This window comes from Polypterus senegalus, chromosome 7 (assembly GCF_016835505.1).
Source record: "Polypterus senegalus isolate Bchr_013 chromosome 7, ASM1683550v1, whole genome shotgun sequence".
Taxonomy (NCBI): domain Eukaryota; kingdom Metazoa; phylum Chordata; class Cladistia; order Polypteriformes; family Polypteridae; genus Polypterus; species Polypterus senegalus.
Genome location: NC_053160.1, coordinates 28,535,168 through 28,558,297, shown reverse-complemented (window position 1 = coordinate 28,558,297; position 23,130 = coordinate 28,535,168). Strand labels below are relative to the sequence as shown.

The window sequence follows — 23,130 nt, the reverse complement described above, 5'->3', positions numbered from 1 at the left end:
CAGGTTAAGTCCTTTTATCTCTAATGTTTAAGTATTTTGTGATCCTGTTGTATACTTTGAAGTGTTTGTTTGTGCATGTATGGATTGTCATCACCTGAAGGCCATGAAGTAAGAGACTCAATTTTTCAGACTGTGTGCCACACACACAATGTTTCATATTCTCCTTTTTACTTAGGACAGCAAGTACATGTCATGTCTACAGTCAGTGTAGCTAATTGAAACAATATTAAAATGATTCACAGCATCCTAGCACGATTTAGCTTTCCTAATATGAAGTTGAAAGTAAAGTTATGTACATTACTGAAGAACAAACAGCTTGTGTTTACTGCTTATGGTTTAAGCACATATGTTCACAAATTACAAATGAGAAGCTTGCATGGGAGATGAAAACAATCCTTGCAATGCTTCATCACAGACACAAAAAACAGCAAATGCTCAAAATAAAATTTTAACAGTTCAAAAATTACAAAGACAACATGTCTGAATCCCATCTGTTAGCTTCAAAATTATATGATGTTTTTGTTATGATATGGTGTTCTGGACAAATAATGCAGCCAGTGTCATAAATAGGTAATTATACTTACTTCTTTGCTCTACAGCACACTATTCTAACTTTTATTTTAATTGAACAAAATAAATGTAAGGGTTAAAATATTTTTCTTAGCAATTAAAATGTACAGGAATACTAAGAGAATAAAAATCTTTTATAATGTATATTTTAAACAATTTCATTTTAATGCTATTAAACATTAAGAATAAATAATTTCTCCTTTCAAATTCCTATGTTTAAATCCAATATAATAATTAATTTTCTATTTTCTTAACTGTCTCAAAAAGCATTTTCTTTTCAAAGAATAAAACTAAATCTTACATTGTAAAACAGCTGAAAGTATAAAGACTTTACCAATATTAAAAGAAACTGCCTAAAAGATTTATAGCTCCAAACTGATCAGGACAAGGATCATAACTCATTTCTCAGTTATTGGAGAACAAAAGAAAGAAATCAAGAAACAAAGCACTGCTGCCAAACTCAGCTACATAAAAGTACCATAATACTATAGCTACAAAGACATTTAGAGTGCCACGCATTCTATTTTGGCACATCTGACTTATGTGAAGGTTGATCAAAACTACTAAAGGTGAACTCTGAACATAAAAAGGCAATTTAATAGTCTAGTGTAACCTAAAGTTGGCTAAGAACAAATAAAAATGTCTATTACTTTGAGCATTTTTATTTTATTTAATGTTATGTGCAAGTGATTAAGAAGTAAGTAATGCATGCAGTTCTTAAGTTTATGAGAAAAGATTCTATAAACTGTTAATAAATATATACCAAACTTTTCTAAAATCATTTGTTATAAAATGGTCTGTTACACATAATACGCAGATGGAACAGAATATAAAACATTTCTGAACATAAAGTTAATTTTAGCAAAAAGATCTCTCTGATATTGATATTATACAAGCAAATTATTTTTAGCCCTTTTATAACAACATCTGATTCTAAGCAAAAATGGGCTATTTTATAGCAAAGGCACGCCATTTTCTTGCTTCAAAGGTACCCTATATGGACAAAAGTACTGGAACACACCTCTTAATTACTGAATTCAAGTGTTTCAATCTGACCCATTGCCACAGGTGTATAAAATCAAGCACCTAGCCATGAACTCTCCATTTACAAATATTTGTGGAACAAAATGGGTCATTCTGAAGAGCTCAGTGACTTCAAGCATGGTACTGCGAAAGGATGCCACTTTTTCAGTAAGACGGTCTTTGAAATTTTATCCCCGCTAGATATTTCCCGTCAACTGTAAGTTGTATTATTGGAAAGTGGAAGTGTTTGGGAAGAACATCAACCAAGCCACAAAGCGGAAGATCACGTAAAGTCACACAGCAGGGTCAATGACTGCTAGGGTGCATAGTGCATAAAAATTGCCAACACACTGATAATTCCATAGCTGAAGAGTTTCCAGCTTCCACTGGCATTAATGTAAGCACAAAAACTGTGTGGCAGGAGATTCATGGAGAAGGTTTCCACGGCCAAACAGCTGCATGCAAGCCTCACATCACAAAGTCCAATGCCATTGGACTAGATGGAGTCATGGAAACGTGTTCTACAGCGTGACTAATCACGCTTCTCTGTTTGGAAGTCAGATGGGCGAGTCTGGGTTTGGCTGATGCCCTTTCCTGACCACATTTTGCCAACAGTGAAGTTTGGTTGAGGAGGGATAATGGCGTGGGACTGTTTTTCAGGGTTTGTGCTAGGCTCTTTACTTCCAGTGAAGGGCACTCTTAATGCTTCAGCATATCAATACATTGTGGACAACACTATGCTTACAATCTTATGGGAACAGTTTGGGGAAGGCCCAGACAGCGATTAAAACTTTAATGCAGCTATTTAAAACAAAAATAGGCGATTATGGGTTTTGAATTTTAACAAGCAAGTTAACTAAAACTAAGCCCTAAAAAATATTGCTTTATTAGTAAATTAAATGGGTCCTAATTAAGAAACTGGTTTAAATAAAAAGTAAAGTAATTTTAAAAGCAAAAGTAAAGTAATTGAGTACCCCAGCACTATTGGATTGAGTTTTGGGACTGTACAGGTCACTTGTCATCAAGAAGTCCTCATGTCTGCTGGTTACAACACAAGCAATAACTTTAGCAACTCATGGTTTTCAAATGTTTTTAGAGTTATTGCTCTATTAAAAATTATGTTTGTGAACTAAAGGAATCTACTGGCTGGTTCATATGTTTGCAGTGGCACAGAAGTATTATACAGTATGTCATGCATAATTCAAGATCACTGTTATTATTTATTTCCTCCTTATTAAAATACTGAAAGGACATGTGGGTGTTATCCTTGTACTTATCAAAATGGTAAATATTTAAATGGGTTTAAAGAGTAACATAAATGTAATCAGAGATGTAATTATTTTTTCTTCAAAGTAATGAGTTAAGTATTCCCATTACTATTTGGGAGAAGTAATTGGTAATTTGTAATGTACTGCTTTCTTTGAGTAACTATCCCAACTCTGGCAATAATCAAATAAAATGAGCACCAATGAACACTTCCAATATGCAGAGATATAAATCATGTGCAAACTGCTGGGTACTTTCCATCCAGTCTAATGACAGAGTATGTATCCCCATGTACAATTAACACTTTGTAATGTATCCACAAAGAAGGCAGATGATTTAACTTTTAACACAGTTCTTGATGTCTTGAGTTGTTAAATTTTAATGTCTTTGTCACACAACTCAAGTCCTGAGAGTGACACCTTTGCCTAAATTATTATCAAGCTGGTGTGCAATTTCCTTTGCTTCACTCACCAGCAGTGATCACTTGTTTTGTTTAGTATTTAATCGCTGACATTTTAGGGAGATGTACAGTAGAGGTGAGGGGATGCTAAAACTTTAGTAGCTGAATGTTTTTTTGTATTCACAATTCCTCATTCTTCATCCTTTACATATACAGTACCAGCAAGATACCAAAATGGAAGAGAATGACAGGTGACAATAAATTGTTTTAAACCTAGTTGGATTACCTTGCAAATATAAGAACAAACTTCACAAATTGAACATCATGCATTACTGCAGGTACATCTTTTAAAACAAGGCTGCCTATGACTACTTGCTGTAATGCACTACTGACATGACTTCCATTGTCCTGTGGCATGCATTTATCATCTACAATATACATCAAGGTCTTATGCTACTGACTGAACAAACATTTTTTGAAGTTGTGAAAGATAACGAATGAATGCAAAAAATCTTAGCTTTATAAGTCAAAGGTATCCATAGCGTTTTCAATCATTGATGCAAAGATTCCAGAGAGGTGATGCTTATCATAGTACTTTGATCCAGAAGGTCACTACTGCTTTATTGTTGGTGATGCACTAAAGTTTAATCAAGTTGTTTTGTAATTTAAACAGTAGTGTCTAAAGTAAAATATTACTTATAATTGTGACAGTTAATGGATGGCTGTTTAGTATGAATGTAAACGGGGGGAAAAGAAGCAGCTAAGCACAGATGAACACCTACACCTATGGAAGGAACACAGTAATCAACCCATCATAAGACATACACTGCAGATCTGTTGTAAATAATACATGCAGCAGATTCCTTGCCTTACTCTGAAGACTTGTGTAAGGAAAATATGAACAGCGGCGCCAAACCAAACAGAGGTCCAAGCTATGTGAGGTGACAAAGGTCCCAGCTACACCACTGCATTGTTAGTTTATTATTTTTTTAAAACGGGTCACACAAAATATAACAACTTTTATAATAACAAAATATCCATGGACCATTCCCAAATCAAATAAAATTAATTATCGTTTAGGATGTTCTGCATTTCTGAAATATTCATTACTACATTTTTTTCTGCAAAGGAATTGTTGGCTAAGTAAGGAATTACAGTCAACTGGTAAAATCAGTTTATTGAAGTGCACACAAAGTTAAATTTACTGCTTGAATTCATAAGGCAAATAGACGATCACAAGTGACATTTACAAGAACACAACACAGCAGCTCTAACAGCCTTTACTACCATAACCTGAGCTTAAAGACTTATATAATTAAAAGCTGTGATTGCTACAATATTAACTGTTTAACAAAAACAGGAATCACTGCCTGGCAAATCTACCCTCTACTGATAGCAATGCTATCTTAGCAAGATTTTAAAATAATATAGATATAAATATTCCCCCCAGCTCCTCAGCAGGCCATATTGTAAGGCTTTATGAGTGATATTCCTTCCAAAAAGGAATGAAGACTCAGATTGTATTATTTATGGAGACCTAAAATTTAACACTATGTTGACATGTTTTTTTCTAAAATATAATCACATTAGAAAAACAAAAGGGGTACACAATATGCTCATCATTATGTAATGTACAGTACAATACAGTAAACCCTCATTTATCGTGGTTAATCCGTTCCAGACTCTACCGCGATAAATGAAATTCCGCGAAGTAGGATTCTTTATTTATAAATCTAATATTTTCGCAGTTAGAGCATAGAAAACCCGTTTATGACCTTTTAAATACGTTTTTTTAACATTATTAGAGCCCTCTAGACATGAAATAACACCCTTTAGTCAAACGTTTAAACTGTGCTCCATGACAAGACAGAGATGACAGTTCCATCTCACAATTAAAAGAATGCAAACATATCTTCCTGTTCAAAGGAGTGCATGTCAGGAGCAGAGAATGTCAGAGAGAGAGAGACAGAGAAAAGCAAACAATCAAAAATCAATGGGGCTGTTCGGACTTTTAAGTATGAAAAGCACCGCCGGACAAAGCAGCTGCAAGGAAGGCAGCAATGTGAAGGTAGTCTTTCAGCATTTTTTAGAGGAGCGTCCGTATCCTCTAGGCCAGTGTGCGAACAGCCCCTCTGCTCACACCCCCTCCGTCAGGAGCAGAGAATGTCAGAGAGAGTGAGAGAGACAGAGAAAAGCAAACAAACAAAAATCAATATGTGCTGTTTGGGCTTTCAAATATGTGAAGCACAGCGCAGGAAGCATATCGTATATCATTGAGGAGTTTCATTTAATACGTAATATGTGCTCTGATTGGGTAGCTTCTCAGCCATCTGCCAATAGCGTCCCTTGTATGAAATCAACTGGGCAAACCAACTGAGGAAGCATGTACCATAAATTAAAAGACCCAATGTCTGCAGAGATCCGCAAACCAGCGAAAAATCTGTGATATATATTTAGATATGCTTACATTTAAAATATGCGATGGAGTGAATCCGTGAAAGTCGAAGCACGATATAGTGAGGGATCACTGTATACTGTATCAGGGAATCTAGTATTGACTTTTCAAAGTTTATTTAAACATATATTTTAGTTTTGTACATCCACCTCATTTCCTTCAAAATAATGTAAATATAAATTTTGCCTGATGACAGCCATATTTGACTACAGCTGTGTTTAATATGTGGAAATATGTCTGTTAAAAATATGTAACTGAAATTAATATGTATACCTGGAAGTATAAGCCTATAAATCCCAAAAGTCACTTGCAAACCCTGTTAATCCAATTGAGGGTCATAAGGGACCTGATGTTAATACAACAACATTGAGTGCAAGGCAAAAATCAACCCTGGACTGCAGAAGGAGCCAATCCATCCCAGGGCCTACCCACACACACTTGTACAGATTCCTGCTAACATATGGCCAATTCAGAATCAGCATTTAACTTAACATATACAAAGTCTCTGGGATGTGAAATGAAAACCTATCCAGATCCAGACAGAAGTAGTAATCTTCACAGATACAGTGACCACATGTGGGAATTAAACACTGTGCCATAAATGAAAAGAAATGGGAGTCATTTAGGAAGGACTCTTGGAAAGTTATTTAAGATAATTTATTTACTGTCCATATTCAAGAATCACCTTTATATTGTTGTCTCAGTCCCATACACACATCATTTTTTATATAAATTATGGCAAACTATTTGAAAAGAACCTCATGATTATTATGTGCACATAATGAACTGACATACTTTGCAATAGTTCTAACACAAACCTGATCTTGTTTTCTTACGCCAATTTAATGTGTTATTTAAAACGGCTAGAACAAAGGGTTTCAAAGTAAAGTCATGATTTGATATTATTTCTTCCCTATAAACTCCATCACACACTCATGCATGCAGTACAAACCCTTTCTTCACATTAAAAACACAACAGTTAGCTCATATATTAAGCACCGAATTGTTTAGCTACCAAATAAGCTACAATGCTTTATAACTATACTTCACCATAATTGTCTTGTTACTTTTCTCTGCTGATGCAGGTTCAATGTTTACAATGACCAAAGACGAAAATCAGACTTGAAATAGTCATACTTTGTAATGGTTCTGTCAGTGCTGTTCAATGATGCTTTTTTAGGTATTTTTTCTAAGTAAAATAGGTTTGATTAAAAATTTCAGCCAAGCATTACAATTTCAATGGTATGCCATTTAGTATTGTGTAATTATCTTTCATTTAGTAAATGTGGTTATTTACTGCTTGCAATTTCAAAAAAACACAAACACAAATGTTCATAAAACTACACTGAAGACTGAAAGGTTGTATGCTAATGCTCTTTGCTTCTGCACTTCTCAGTCAGTTCAAGTACATGTGAAAATGAAAATTATATGTTCATTTACCCCTTCACCTCATGTGATGTATTATTTCTTTTTTTTTGTGACTTAATTTTGAATTATTCAGCATTATTTTTGAAAATAAGTGCAAGAATTTACTGAGTCTGAGCTTGCCTTTAGTTTGTGGGGCTTAGTCCCCTTTTAGGCTTGAACTCATGCATCGCTAATGCTGGCAGAGGGCTATAATACACTGAAATAGGCCAGCACATATGAACTGGATCAAACAGGTTTGCAGATGTTTTAATTTTTCATGTTACTTTAACTTTTTACTATCTTACCTATTTATTTATTTGGTTTAGTATGCTATATACTGTATACCCTGTCATTCTTTCTTAAACTCTGTGAAGTGCCTTGAGCATAGGAAAGGTGCTATATAAATAAAATGTATTATTATAACACATACAATAATTTTAAAAAAAAATTAGGTTGTGCATTTTGTTACATTATGATTTATTATGATATCGGAGAGTGCTAGTGTTAGTTAGACATGTAACTAAGAATTTCAGTTAACTCTATACAAGCAAACATATTACTAACACAACTACAACTAATAGTACTACTTTCCACATATACTGTAAGCTTATGTAATGACATCAATATAAGTTTACATATCAACGTAAAGGATGAATAAAATTCTAGGGTTTTTATCATCTGCTTTCTTAAACAAGCTTACTTGATTTACTATTAGCATATGAAAGTCTTTGTGAATTTGTTTCTGAATATACAAATTTACATCTAACCTGAGGATGCTGGCTCTGCAGCGAGAGGAAGGTCTTGAAGCTCCCACATACGAACACTTCCATCTTCAGAACAGGAAATTAGGTGCCTAGGAAATCAAAAAAAACAAACTTATTACAACACTAGTAAAATAATATATAAGAAGATAAAACTGAAGTTAATTTTTCTCCTTTAAAGTGTTTTATACAATTAAGGTTAGAAGCCCACTAACAATGATTGCCTAAATTATTTAATGTTGTAGTATTTTTTAAATGTAATATTTAAGTGTAAAATACCTCAAACTTATTTAATCATTATTTATATAATAATTTCTAAGATAATTAAAAGAGAAACAGAGGCATAACACACAATTGCAAGAAACATTACAAGCTACTGAAGTTATCATACACTACCTTTTTAATAAATGTAATCTGATTATGGTACAATGAAAACCAACAGTTTGATCCAAGTAGTTAGACTACATTTTTTAAAGTAAATCAAGGTGCCATGAACTGTTTCCAGCATGAAACATGGCTGATGGTGAGTATTTTATCTGGAAAGATGTGATGAATTCTAAAGGTAAATGCATTTCCTTTTCCTAATTTTTATACACTTCGCATAAAAAAGCTCTAAATAAAATATAGACAAGTATTTATTAGTGCAAACAGGTCATAGTTGAATACTTAACGTAGATTGAAATGGTGCATGAATGGGTTAAGGAGAAACAAAATTCTGTCCTTGCATTTGTGAATAATAAAAGAAGCTGCCAGTATTGCAGTGAAGGTTATAGCCTAGCACTTAACATCAAAAAATGACAGTTGAAAGATGTTTTCCTTAAATACTGTTAAATGCCTACAGACTATTAAATCAAGGCATGTTCCATTTATATCAGGTTTTAAGATGCTCAAAACACACTTGGTGCTGAAAGTGTTCATGTTTTTTATATTGCTTATTAAGAAAATATCAAGTAGCATACTTTTCTGAAAATTTTAAAATCTGTAGGACATTTGAATCATGGGCATTCTTCTTATATGCAGTCACATTTCTTGTCAAAAGGTTATAGAGGTATATGCCATTTCCAACAGCAGCCACAACATACTGGAAGAAAACACATTTATTATATGAGAACTGACATAAATGAAAAATATTTATTGCAGCACAAAACAATGTACAACTTAGAGACAGAAGTGAAAACTAGGGAAGTCATTTTTATCTAATATACAGGAATTTAACCGGACCTTTTCAATACTAAAGACCTGCTAACTGACATCTTGCTCCTCACCTATTTAACTGCACTTTTTGTTACATGTGTAAACTTTAGAATCTTGCAGTTTTCTCATGAAGAGCAAATGACAGTTTCATAGAACAAAAAAAATCATTGCACCACCTCCACATAAAATGACTGCAAGCCATGTATTAATTAACTAAAGAATTATTTTCTTATAAATTAAAATGTACGGGTTATCTTCAGTCAAATGTGGTGTGTTTATAACTTTACTCACACAACTTAAATGTAACTATTAATCGTTTACTGTATTGTCAGCAGTTCACAAAGCTGTGGAACACTGTAAGCTAAAGGTATTTTCAATACATTTTAAAAATGTAGAGCCAGGTGAACAGGCAGACAAAACCAAATGATAATTAATTAGTAGAAACATGTAATTAATTTCAGTTTTTCATTGTACATAATAAAATAATTTCTTACTTCCCCATCAGATGCTAAATGCTGTATAGACATTTCCTGTTGTTTGAATGGTGTTATTTTTATTTCTGGCTGTTCATTTGCATTTGCTGTTTCAGCAAAAACACGTGTATTTGCAATAACCGTCCAACTCAAAGAATCCCAGATGATTATTTCACCAATGTGTGAGCCACTTGCAAAAGCCCAGTCTGGAATGAAAGGTAAAATATATGGTTAAACAGCAAGGTGAAAGTTTTTCATAAAAGCCTTTTATAGGAATAACAAAGCAATAAATATATAAACAACTTGTCTACTAGAAAGCAAAATAGTAGAAACTAGCAATACATTCAACAACCAGGATGTTACCAGCTAAGGACATTTTGTAACAATAGTGGTGTGGTGGTTAATCTTTGGACCTAGAATTTCAAGGTTGTGAATTCAAATCCTCCTACTGACACTGTGTGACCCCAAAGCAAGTCACTTCATCTGCCTATGTTCCAACTGAAAAAACAAAAGAAATGCAACCAAATGTATCTCAGATGTTGTAACTTGCCAGAAATTATGTATTTCCCAAATTATCTTGTTTCTTCTTAAACAGCAAGCAGTCTCGACATAGTCTTGGGTATTTTTTCCATTTTAAATGTGTGAGCAATTAGGTGTACAAGAACATCTGCAGACACCGACGAGTTAATATTATAGTATTATAATATTATATATAGTATAAAATTATACAAATAAAATATTATACAAGGTTTTACCATTTACATTGATCAGAGCCCGAATGCTGTCTTGATGGTCCCTCAGTCTTCTGATCTCCTGAATATCCCACTTCTGTTCATCACATGTTGACAGAGTCAGTCTGTAAATAACTTCAAAAAAGTCAAACATCAAATAAGGGAAGTGTTCATCCATGAAGGCTAACTAACCAAAAAAGTTTGTATAAAGTTAACTAAAACATACCCATTGAAGCATCTGCAAGAACTTCTCTATTGAATTTATCTAACGTTAATGCCAGTGTATTTAAATTTCATGTATACCACAGGACTTCGATTTTTTACTGAAGTATTATTAGTGTATAATGCTTGACATGCAAGCATAACTGAAGACATGTGGTGTTCTGGTCTGCTGTTCATCCCTTCACAATAAAAATACTTTCACTATACAGTGTACATAAAAGTACATTGTGAATATGAAGTTACACATTTTGTAAAACATCTTAAAATAATAACCCACAATCTCTTTACTATCTGATGATCAATAAACCCTTAGTACTATGAGCTAGCTAAAACTGAAGAACTATGTATGTACCCTGTGTGTTTGTGTGAGTTGTCTCTTTAAATGCATCAAGGCTGGAAGATGCACCTAAAACAACAACACCTACACATGGAAACACGGTGAACCAAATCAGTGGCAGCAGTTTAATTAATTACTAATCTATTGACGGGTACATTTTGTTTAGTGCAAAGATGTCAACACCAGAAACATAATCTTAAACAACCTTTCATCATCTAGACCAAAGTGCACTATGCATATACAGTAATGCAGATGAATCCAAGAATGTTCGCTTGTCATCTAAACCTTAAAGTCTTATAAATAATTTAAAAAAATATAAGTAACTGTCATTGTTAGGTTTTACACAAGACACAGAGTTATGTGTCATTCGCATAAAAGTGTAAGGACATGTGATTGAGACTTACATGACCTAAAGGTAAAATTACATGACCTAAAGGTAAAATAAGTATCAAACAGGAAAAAGCCTTAAACTGAACCTTGGACACTATATGAGAAAGATGTTGCATCAGTCACTCAAACAGTGATGAATAAAGTCATACTGGAGCTCATTTGAATTGTTTTTGTAATTGCGAAATAAAAATGTATCACGTTCAATCACAATGTTTTATCACACTCGGCTCTATGAGAAAGAAATTACTGAAATGTAAAGTTACTTATATTAGTATTTTAAATTTTGCCTCTCAAAACAAGAATGGCAGGTGAGAAGTTGAAGATAAATAATACATGCTTAAACAATCAACTTACTAAGTTCTTTATCCACAGCAGCAACAATGCAGTTCTTTGGTAGCTCTATAAAGGTTGTAATTCCTAAGAAATGGGGAACAATAACAGAAGAAACTGTCAACAAACCTAAGCCCATTACATATGTACATGTATGAAAGATGAAGTAGTTTGAAAATGCAAATACAAGGTACGGCTATAAAAGTCGGGAACAGGCTGGAGAAAAGATCTTATAAGAAGACTGAAAGAGGCAGAGTGTAAAGTGACACGTGAACAATCAAAGATACTGACAATAAATCCATCCTCTTATGTGGCTTTTTTTATCACTCTCTGATCCTGGCTGGCTCACTATGCCAGAATGTGGATTAGCTTGCCTGCTAATTGCTCAATAAGGTACAGCACTTAATTTTTTACTTGTGTTCAGCTTCTTGCTAACAATAGCATGTAAAAATGTATTTAGTCTTAACTAATATTCTGTCAGCAATCTGTGGCTTTATGTGCATGTGGGATTAAGCTGAGGTCTGCATTCCCCACGGGAGTGTCAACCTAACTTTTGGCAGCACAAAATGAAGGTTTACTATTGCAGTTGGTCAAGGAAAAGAATGAAGGACTAAAATAACTGTAATCTTTAAAAATGATTGCAGTTTTCCAAGGGGTACATGAAACCAAGTCATTGCTTTCAAGTTGTAGCCTGCTTTTTAATTAGGTGTTGTGAGCCATTATAACAACCAATGAAAACTAATCTATTATGCAGGAAGCTCTACCCAGATTAGTATGAAGCTACGTGATGGTGGGCAGCTAAAGAAACGTTGCCAATGTTAAAACACTGTCAAAAACCATGACTGTTTAAGACATTCAGACAGAAAAGGAAAATCAGATACTGAGATATTTTCCAGTGTAGTTGAACAGGAGACAGAAAAAAACATCTACCATTTACTTCATGAAACCTCTGTTTAAATGTTTAATGTATGATAGCCATAAATTAGATAGCTCAGGTCAATGTTCTGACTAATCACACACTACAAGGTAAGCGGATATGGCAACAAATACAATAGTAACAATCTAAAATATTTTACTTTCCATGGTACTGAACCAAATGATATGTTTCTGGCAAAGGTTTTTTTGAATTTATTCAGTATTTGAAGGACACTTAAAATCATATTTTCTGGTGCTGACTGCTGCAGCAGGTGGTAATGAAGTTGGTTCTATGTTTAAGTGCATTGAAATAGGATTAAAAGTATCAGTCTAGACTCTCTAGATTATATGTTGGAAAATGTTATTGAATAAGACCCACTAGACGATTATCTTTATCGAGTTTAAAAGAGTAAACATGTTACAGTGGCACTACACAGGACGGTGGGGACTGAGTGAGAGAGAGGTTTGCTGATATCACAGAGTTCGGAAGCAGTATCAGACCTACCAAGGCCAGAAGTCTCCTATTAGCTGATTCTGATAAGAGACTGCTTCTGAGGACTGTTGTAATCCAGGCATCATGGGTTCTCAACTGGCCACCAGCAGTTACCACAGTGCAAATTTGCAAACTGAGGTGGCTCATACTGCAAGTCCACGACAATACAGTAAATAACTATTGTTATTATGTTCTTAACCAGGTCTCGCAAAAAGTAATAATAGTCTATACAACAGAAACCAACACAACGCCTAGGAATATAGTTTACTAATATGGCAACCGAAAGTTTAAATGCTGTGAAGTAGCACCTCTGCCTGCAGTAGTACACTGTCATCTCTGGGCCTTGTACTTGTATATTATTTAATGGTAGTTTTCTTCTTATAAGAAGTTTGCAAGACCTAAAAATTCAATTTTGGATTACTGTCCAGCTCCTAGTTGGCCTGTTGTGAGATTTATGCTTTAGTCAGCCCTATGATGAACTAGTCTCTTCTCCGATTCACAGTTGGTTTTTGTACCTGTTGCTGTCAGGATAGGCCCTAAACTTCTGGAAGCCTTGTCTAGAAAAAATGTGGACATACAAACTGGATGGAATTGTAAGATATGCAAATATACTGTTTTTTTGTATTTCATAAACTCCAACAAAAGTACACTGTCTTCATGAATGCATACTGAGAAATACCTTGTGCTTTCTGTCTGTTGTTCTGTGAAATGTCCTCACTTTTTATATTCCCAAGAGTGTGTACAGAAAATAGTTATATAAATGTTTGGTACTATATCATTTGTTGTAACTGATATTGTCTATTTTTCTTGTGATGGCTAGTGCTTTACATCTCTGTTGCAGATGCATAGTCAATCTTTTCAAAAAAAGGTGTTTCATTTGTATTACATTTTGGATATAGAAAAACCCAAGTAGCCCTACTGAGCTTAACAAATGTTCTTTGACAGGGTGTGTGCAGAAGACATGATCTTAAACATAACATTTGCTTAATATCTGACAGAGATCAAGTTACACCTTGTACATCTGCCCTAAAAAGTTGGGATTCATAAACAAAGTGTTTATTGCATATTAACAAGGTGTGGGGATGAGCAGCTGTCAGCAGTTGAAGCTGCTTAGATTGACTCAACTGTTCTAACCACTGCAATATGGAAAATGCATGTGGTAATATTGTCTCAGAAATACAAGTTACTTAATCTATGGATTTGGAAGGGAATTCCTCCTTAAATTTAACACAGTATGGAGGGAATAAATGTATGAAGGGGGTGTGTAATCAAAAACACAGAGTTTAAAAAAAAAAATTTGATATTAATTGTTTTAGGCATTTTTTTGAATGTCACAACTTAACTCCTTGAGACAGTATGTCATCAGCCAGTCTTCAAAATAATTATTTCTGCTGTTTTAAATTTAAATAAATGATTTTTCAGTTTTGCATGAAGATATTTTGATTCATATTTGGCAAAAAAAAAGACCTGCAGAAGAAAAAATGCATTAGTAGAATTTTACAAAAAATATAGAATACATAGAATAAAATATACTGAGAAGAGTTAAGTGTTTTTTATCTAAAAAATGTTGTTTTCCTGTCAGAGTGTTACTTTCTGCAGCTTTAAGAAAATCATAAAGCTGTAAGTGCAATTGCTAACTTAAGACATGGAGATATTAGTTAAAATACAGTTAACATATTTTTAGTTTAAGAGGCACAGTAGTGCACACCAGTCAGTGCTGCCACTTTACAGATAGAGCATACTAGGTTTAAATTCAGCACCAGACTGTATGCAGGTTGCATGGTATCCCTGTGTCTCTGTGTTTTTCCTCTGGGTACTCCAGTATTCCTCACACCTTCTCAAAGCCTTGTAAGTTTGGTTAAATGGTCCCAGTAAGTGTGTGAGCTATGTGGGATTGGACCCTGTGATGTGATGGTTGTCCAGGACCTTTTCCTGCATTGTGCCCAGTACTGCTAGGATAATAAACTCTTGCTCTTCACACTCCTCTGAAATGGAGTAGACAGGATTGAGAATGACAGGACTATTATGAGTTTGCCAGTGAACAGATCTGCTTTGAGATTACCAAAAACTTGTCAAAACCAAATGACATTTCTAAAACACCATTAGAGAATGTAAAGGTAAATTGTGGTATCATAGAGAAAAGCATCCTACGAAGTCCTCTTTATTCTGCTGGATTGTCCTCCTTTTCAGAGTTCGAGAGATGGCAGTGTCAATCATGAGTATATCTACAATCAATTTTCTCAAAAGTTATCCTTGACCATTGTTTCTTATCTATTTGTGTCACTGCAAGGTGTACCCAATAAAGTGGCTGACGAGTGTATGAAATCACTGCATCCACAATCGGTAATCAGAAAACATCATGTAAGTAATACACAGCAGAAAAAGTTGCACTAGCTGTTATGACATGGACAGATTGACTCACTCAGAGACATTATGAACTATATTGTGTTTTATTACACTTTCAGAGAGCAGAGAAATACTGCAATTTCTGTAAACAAACTGAAAACTCGACTTTGCGCACAACTCTTAAGAGACAACATTAAAGTGGTACATTTAAACTTAACAGATTTGTATTTAATTAAATAAAAGCGAAGGTTTAACTAGAAAGAAATACATGGTTAATGGGTTAACAAATGTTAAGTTATTTGTAATTCCAATTTGCTTTATATTTTAGGCTCTTCATCCGTTTGCATCCCTCAGCCACTTTAGCAAACGTGAAATAAAAAGCTACATCTTTTTGATTCTTTCTAATTAGCTAGTATAGATAGATAGATAGTAGTATGTTCGTTTCAAGATAATAATTACTATATTTTATACATTATTTTTAAAACATTCCTACATTCAGATGTAGTCTGGTTGAGGAAAATATATTCAATGAAAAAATGATCAAGTATATCATTAAAAATTTGCCACTGACTGTTCACAGAAGAACTATGTATTTATTTACATCATATAATTCTCTCAGAGTGTATTGCTTTTGTTCACTGGTATTAAAATCAATGTGTTATCTATAATACTATATCTTGGAGTCCAAAGGGTAAGTGACTTTTCTAGTCCACAACATGAGATACTTTTTCTTCATGTTAATAAACCTAATTACCTGCATCAGCAAAAGGTTCCATCTTACAAAGAAGCTCAAAATTCCTGTTCCAGACGCACAAATCATTTCCTCCAGAAAGCCATAAATCAAGCCTTTCCAAGGCATGAAGACACTATAAAATGTAAATTACATACAGTAAGTAAACTCTAGTACATAATACACCTTAATGCAGTAGATATTACCTAAGAGATATTAATAAATAAATTCTGTTATTACTGTTTATTACTATAGAGAACAATTTTTTTATTTAATTAAACAAACAAAATAAAAAGGTTTGCATGATAGGTAGTCAACCGTTTTCATCAAAACCTCTGCAAGACCTAAAGATTCTGCACAAATAATGCAAAATTTGTTTTAGCCAGATTATTTTCATGTTAACAAATAAACAAATTACACCATCATCATGAATCTCCTAAGTACCTGGGGCCTCATGTATAACGCCGTGCGTAGAACTCGCACTATAACATGGCGTAAGCACAAAAGCCGAAATGTGCTTACGCACAGAAAAATCCAGATGCAGGAATCTGTGTACTCCAACTTCCACGTTCTTTCGCTACATAAATCCCGATCAGCGTGAAAACTAACGCTCGTGCACGCGCATTTTGTAACGCCCCAAATCCTCCCAGAATTACGCCTATTTGAATATGCAAATCAATATAAATCGCCCTTAAGCGCAGCCTTCTGTGAAAAGACAATGGGAAAAGCACGGGGAAAATATAAGAATTTCAGCAAATACCAAGTGGAGGCAAAGGAAAAACATACTATTTGTTCAAATAAACCGTGGTATAATCAACAAAATGAAGTTGATCGAGTGACATAGCGTGTTGGAGAAACTTGAAAGCTCACATTCACAAAATCGCACAGTGCCGGAAATAAAAAAGAAGTCACATATCAAAGTTGCCGTGAAAAGAAGAGTTGTAAGCCCACTGTCTGAGTGTCATATGAAAGCTTATTAGGGTACAGAGAAAAAGGCACACGGTGGGGAAAAAGCACGAAATGTCAACTTCAATCTCGACATTTCCACTTTAATCACGTAGTTTATTTTGTCATTTAGTAGAACATTATAAACTTCATCTTAAAATCGTTTAATTAACCAGTTTCTCAAAATTACATCGTAATTAAAGTAGCACGCTAAATGCTTTGTTTTGTATTTGATCTTCTACTGTATGTGATCTATGTGTGTGAATCACTACTTGCTTCTTAAACTGGCTCTCTTCCTCCAACTGGACACAGAGTCCATTACATTTGTGATATTACAGCTCTCTGAATAACTAAAATACTGAGATGTATACGTGATGTCATTTTCATGATGATAGGAGCTAAAGCACATTATTAAACATGTGTTTCATGAGCCTCGTGCTCATGACAAGCATTTATCTTTTGTCGAAATTTGTCGCTGCTTTTAGCTGTGTTGTTATTTTCTCTTTCTGTTTTATATTCAATATATATTGGCGTGGCCGCCCCAACAGTCCTTGCTTTTCTTTCCCCAAGTAACCGATCGCCACACAATCAGCTCTGTAATAGAAGTTAAGCCATCTGTAAGCTTAGCGCCGATTCTTCAAAACGCTTAAAGAACATTGAAATATCTTCGTAGTACATGTTTAATTATTCTATCCTTCACGACAATCCCAGTGAAGAATATAGATTATTTAAATGAAGTTAAAGTTTTATGTGTATAATTTAACAAACATATTTTGCTGCATTTCACCTTAAAATGATATCGTCATCATATGTAAATACGCTTTATAAAGTGGCCCAGGTTGTGAGATATTATAACTGTAGTGCAAGTTTACAGTGGGGTGATTGTACTTATAAGTACAAACCGTTCTACAAGGAGCAATTGGTTGAGTGCATTTAAAGTTCTTGGGATTAAACTGTTTTGAACCACGAGGTCTGTACAGGAAAGGCTTTAAAACATTTTGCCGTGGCAGAGACAGCGTGTGCTTAATGCCGTATACAGATAATTCTCTTCCGATCAGCTGCTGCTGTGATTCACACTCAGATACAGTGATATAAATACTCCGAGTCGTGCAGTGAGAGTAATATGGAAAAAGATGATCCGCTGTGGCAACTCCTAACGGGAGGAGCTGAAAGAAGAAGAAGAAGAAGAAGTGAGAGTAACAACGCTAAAGCAGTTATGGTATTTGGAATACTATGGCTGTTCCCTGGACCATTATATTGTTACGAGTTAATTACAATCAGATGCATTACACTAATAAACAATATGCGGTTAGTTTCTGTGTATTTATAAAGCCGCGTCATGAAAATAATGAGTAATCACACAAGAACAGTACCATTGCTTTGACGCTGGGTGCCGCCAGTTTGCAAAACCGAGCGGAGAACTTGTGTACGACAAGGCATGAGGTACCGTGGAAAAGTGCGTGGCTTTACGCCAAGTGTAGGTTTTATACATCGCGATTTGAACGTGGAAAAGTTCTTACGCAACATTTCTGTGCGTACGCACCGTTTATACATGAGGCCCCTGGAGAGGTTTTATGTATGAGTTATTGTTGAAGATGCTGAGGTCAAGAATTAAGAGCTGGAGCAAAAGATGTGGAAGCAAAGGCAAGTACTAACAATTGTAAAGTTTCTATTTTCATGAAATACTGATAAAAGGTCATGGTTACTCCATCAACATGAAAAGAATTATTTAAATAAAATGTTCCCTTTCTTTTCTGAACACAATATAAAACAAAAACTTAAATAATTGCTCTACTCTATACATGTGTACTTTAACTTCTAATATTAAAAAAAACTATCATTTTGTAGAATATGAATTTATTTTCATTAAGAACTCAAACACTTAGATCACATCATTTTCGATGTTACAATAATCACTTTGCAGGTAATTATCAATAAACCAACAGAAAATAGTACAGTATAACTAAATTCCCTGCACTGAACCACTTTAATATTAATTATTGGTCTTTTTCAATATACCACAACTGCATTGAAGATGGTTGGGAATGAAACATTAGGTAAACGGGTTATGTTTAATTTATTGTTACTTAACTGTTGTTTACTGCAGATAATAAGGACCTTAAACACTAAGTAAATGCGTCTTTCACTCAGACAATTTAGTGACTGTGAAACAGATGCAATTATTAACAAAATAACGATAAAATCACTGGGTTCACCCGTATTGTATAAACTTTAGTTGTTAGAATTTCAGATAATATACTACATCAAGAATAAGCTGATAATACAGGGTAAGGTAATAAGTAAGGCTAGATGGCAAGCTAGCAGTTGAAAAAAGACAACCACATTAGAATGATCATTCAGAATAGGTGTTCTTTGCAAAACTATTTCCAAAATGATTAATATAAGGATGACAGTGCACTAAACATGATTAAGAACTCTAAAAGAATATTAAAAGAATATTGAAAATAGAAAAGAACAGATTCTGTGTTGAGGGAAAAGCTTAAACCCTTGGTCAAGTTTAGCGGTTTTCTCATAGCCCCTCTTATAACTAGGATGAGGTGGTGGTGAACTTTAAAAAGTTGGTTTAGAGAAGTATGTATTGTGTACTGTTTGCCTGTGAAATTATTTAATAATAGCCTTCGCATTATAAATTAAGGTGGTAGTTCAGGAAACTAAAATACATTAAAATGAACACAATTTCTAATTTCTAAATTGGCCTCACTAGTACAGGCCAAATGGTAACAATTAACCATACAAATCTTTAAAGAGCTTCATTTCATGCTAGAAGCTAGATACATACAGTATTTCACTGCAAGTACATATATATGATTTGCTTGTAAAAACTAAACGTATGGGAGTGACTCAAAATCAAAATAGTGCCTGCATTGACATTAGGCTCTCAATTAAATTTTAAGAGAATAAAACAAACTGCAATGTGTGCAAAGTGGAATACATATTAGACTCCTGTTTAATAGAAAATTATTCTCGAAATAAGTGGTTGAGAGTTGCAAGATTCAAGTCAGGCTACTTTTGCTGGCTTCTTCACCCCTACCAAACAGTCTTTACCACAACATTAAGTCTGTATCAAAAATCAAAACACCACTGAATAGTAATTGTCTTTCAATTGTCTGGAGTGGCTACAGGACCATTTTAAGCAACCCAAGGAAGTACTAGTGCTATTAAATGGTCATCTCCTTAAAGGATAGGTTCGGTAGTCAAAGTTATTTCTTCACAAACATGGTACAGTGGAACCTCGGTTAACGAACTTAATCCGTTCCGCGACTTTGTTCGCTAACCAAAACGTTCACTAACCAAAGCAATTTTTCCCATTAATGTAAATACAATTAATCCATTCCTGCCTCCAGAAATTTTGTAATTTTATTTCTTTTAAGGGTTTTTCTGTTATGAAAAATATAGAAAAAATGTATATATCATTAGTACAAACAAATAAACTAAATTAAATAAAACAGCAATGTATTTACGTTGTTTGTTGTAGTTGGTGGCATAGGTGGATGATGGAGGAGGAAGAGAAGGAAGCTACTGTTTTGAAGGGGACTCCCCTTCCATAAAAACATCGGGTAAAACTGATTCGGGTTTTTTTCACGTTGCGATTCCTTTTCTTTGGGCACAAGAAAGCAATCTAATGAGATTTATCTTTTTATTTCCTGCAGAATTTTTCTAAAATGCGATATCGCATTGTCATTCATTATGTTAATTGCCCTATTACGCACAACTTTTTTAGGGTGGTGCGTTTCAATAAATTCCTGCACATCATTCCACTTATTGCAAACTTCCTTTATCTGAGCACTGGTGATTTCCTCCTTAACCTCCTCTTCCTCTGACGAATACTTTCCTGTAAGGCTTTCACCTGTTCTTCCTGCAAGGCAACCAGCTCTTCTGTGGTTAGTTCATCTCGATGGTCCTCCATCAACTCCTCCACGTCAGCATCATTAACCTCTAATCCCATACTCTTGCCAATGGACATGATTTCATTTACTACCTAGGCAGAGTTCTCTGCTTCAAATCCTTTGAAGTCCTCCTTTGGGACACAACTTGGCCAAAGTTTCCTCCATGCAGATTGCAATTTGCAGGAAGAGACCTCGCTCTAGGCTTTGTCAATGAGGTTGATGCAGTGGAGGATGTTAAAGTGCTCCTTTCAAAAAACTCGAAGGGTCAAATCAATGTCATTAGTGACCTGGAAACACCTGAAAAACAGTGCCATGGTGTATAGCTTCTTGAAATTGGAAATGACCTGCACAGGAACATTATCCATTAAGAGAAGACGTCTAAGAGGAAGATCCTTTTCCTGAAGATAATTTTTGATAGTTGGGGCAAACACTTCTGTCAACCAATCCATAAATAAGGTCCGAGTTACCCATGCCTTGCTATTTGCCCTCCATTGTACAGGCAGTTTAGACTTTATCACATTATTGCGCTTAAAGACGCTGGGATTTTCAGTGTGGTAGACTAAAAGTGGCTTGAACTTAAAGTCACCACTTGCATTAGTGCAAAATAAAAGTGTAAGCCTGTCTTTCATAGGCTTGAGTCCTTGTAGTGCCTTCTCCTCTCGGGTGATGTAGGTTCTTCTGGGCATTTTTTTCCAGAATAACCCTATCTCTTCGCAATTAAACACTTGATGCAAGACGTAGCCTTCACTTTCAACAAACTCCGCAAATTTATCCACAAACGCTTTTGCTTCTGTTTCATTTGAACTTGCAGCCTCCCTGTGCCTTATAAAACACTATGAATTCCACTTTGCCGGTGAAAATTATCAAACCACCTTCTACTCATTTTAAAGTCTCATTTGTCGGCACTTGCACAGGGTGTTTTGGTCAACAAATCACTGTGTGACAGCTTAGCGTTTTCACAAATTATTGCTTCGCTAACACTATCTCCAAATATATCCAAATTAACAGCAGTTTTTTTTACTTCATCTAGCACTTTAGACCTTTGTTTCGTCAACACAGTCACTCCTTTAGCCACTTCAGCTGCCTTAAATGCCTCTTTGTTCTTTAGAATTATACAGACCATCGATTTCACCATATTGTATTCATTTGCGATGTCGGAAACATGAATGCCATTCTCGTGTTTTGCTATAATTTCTTTCTTTACTGCTACACTAACACGTTTCTTACTGCCACTATTACTAACACTTTTCTCTTTCTTAGGTGCCATAACGAGTAAATATGTAAATAAAAAAATAACATCGAAACTGAAAAAATAAAAACGTAACGTTAGGGAACACAACACTCAGAAAAGCAATGCTTATACCAAGCGCACCAAAGCACAAATGAGCACGAACAAACAAAACACGGTCTGTGCTTGCGTTCGTTATCCAAATTTCGGTCCTTAACCAAGATAAAAATTGTTCAAAATAAAAGTTTGTTAACCAATTTGTTTGTTAAGTAGGGCATTCGTTAACCGAGGTTCCACTGTATGTGTATATATATATATATATTTGCCACGTGGAATAGAAAGTAAATCAACACAATACTAAGTATGTGGCACAAACAGTTTACTGTGATTTTGTCTTTTGACACAAACCCATACCCCAAGAGGTGAAAGGTTATTCCAGAAGAAGATAAATGCTGATGTAGTGCACACAGTTGTTCTTCTTCTCAAACTGCTGATTATCATAAAATTATTATAACAATTATAATAAAAATGACATATATAAACTATTTTACAATGCACGTGTAATTTCAAGACACAAATTAATGCTTGAATAAACTCTCTTGGCTGGAAAAATTGATGTATTTAATAAGTTTTTATGCTTTTGTTTTTTTAAGTGTCTTGTGCCCCACTGGTCACATTATAAAACTCCAAGACCAACTTTGTATTTTTTAGCATTTATAGAAAATGCTTAACATTGGAACATAAATTTGTGTGGAAAATGCATAAATAAATGTTTATGATACAGTATTACTTTAACTTAAAAATACAATGTGTACACTTAAAGTATAAAATGCATAAAAAAGTGGGATATGAAATAAATGAATGACAAAGTGAATTATATGCCCTTTATTATATTCAGATTAGTAAAATTTTTTCCCAAAAGGATTTGAACAAAATCTAGTGGACCACTGTATTATCTACTTGCAATTGTAAAAATTAATATGCTTCAGGTTCCATAAAATATTTT

General features: G+C 34.4%; 1 protein-coding gene across 1 annotated transcript in view; it reads right to left on the bottom strand.

The window, feature by feature from the left end:
* The window catches only part of wdr41 (WD repeat domain 41), a 75,562-nt gene that overhangs the window by 14,466 nt on the left and 37,966 nt on the right, over positions 1 to 23,130 (bottom strand). The window contains exons 7-12 of the mRNA XM_039758401.1: positions 16,068 to 16,179; positions 11,584 to 11,646; positions 10,305 to 10,415; positions 9,571 to 9,755; positions 8,842 to 8,963; positions 7,889 to 7,974 (exon numbers count right to left, since the gene is read on the bottom strand). Coding sequence (XP_039614335.1) covers positions 7,889 to 7,974; positions 8,842 to 8,963; positions 9,571 to 9,755; positions 10,305 to 10,415; positions 11,584 to 11,646; positions 16,068 to 16,179 — 679 coding nt within the window. The remainder of the gene's footprint in view (positions 1 to 7,888; positions 7,975 to 8,841; positions 8,964 to 9,570; positions 9,756 to 10,304; positions 10,416 to 11,583; positions 11,647 to 16,067; positions 16,180 to 23,130) is intronic.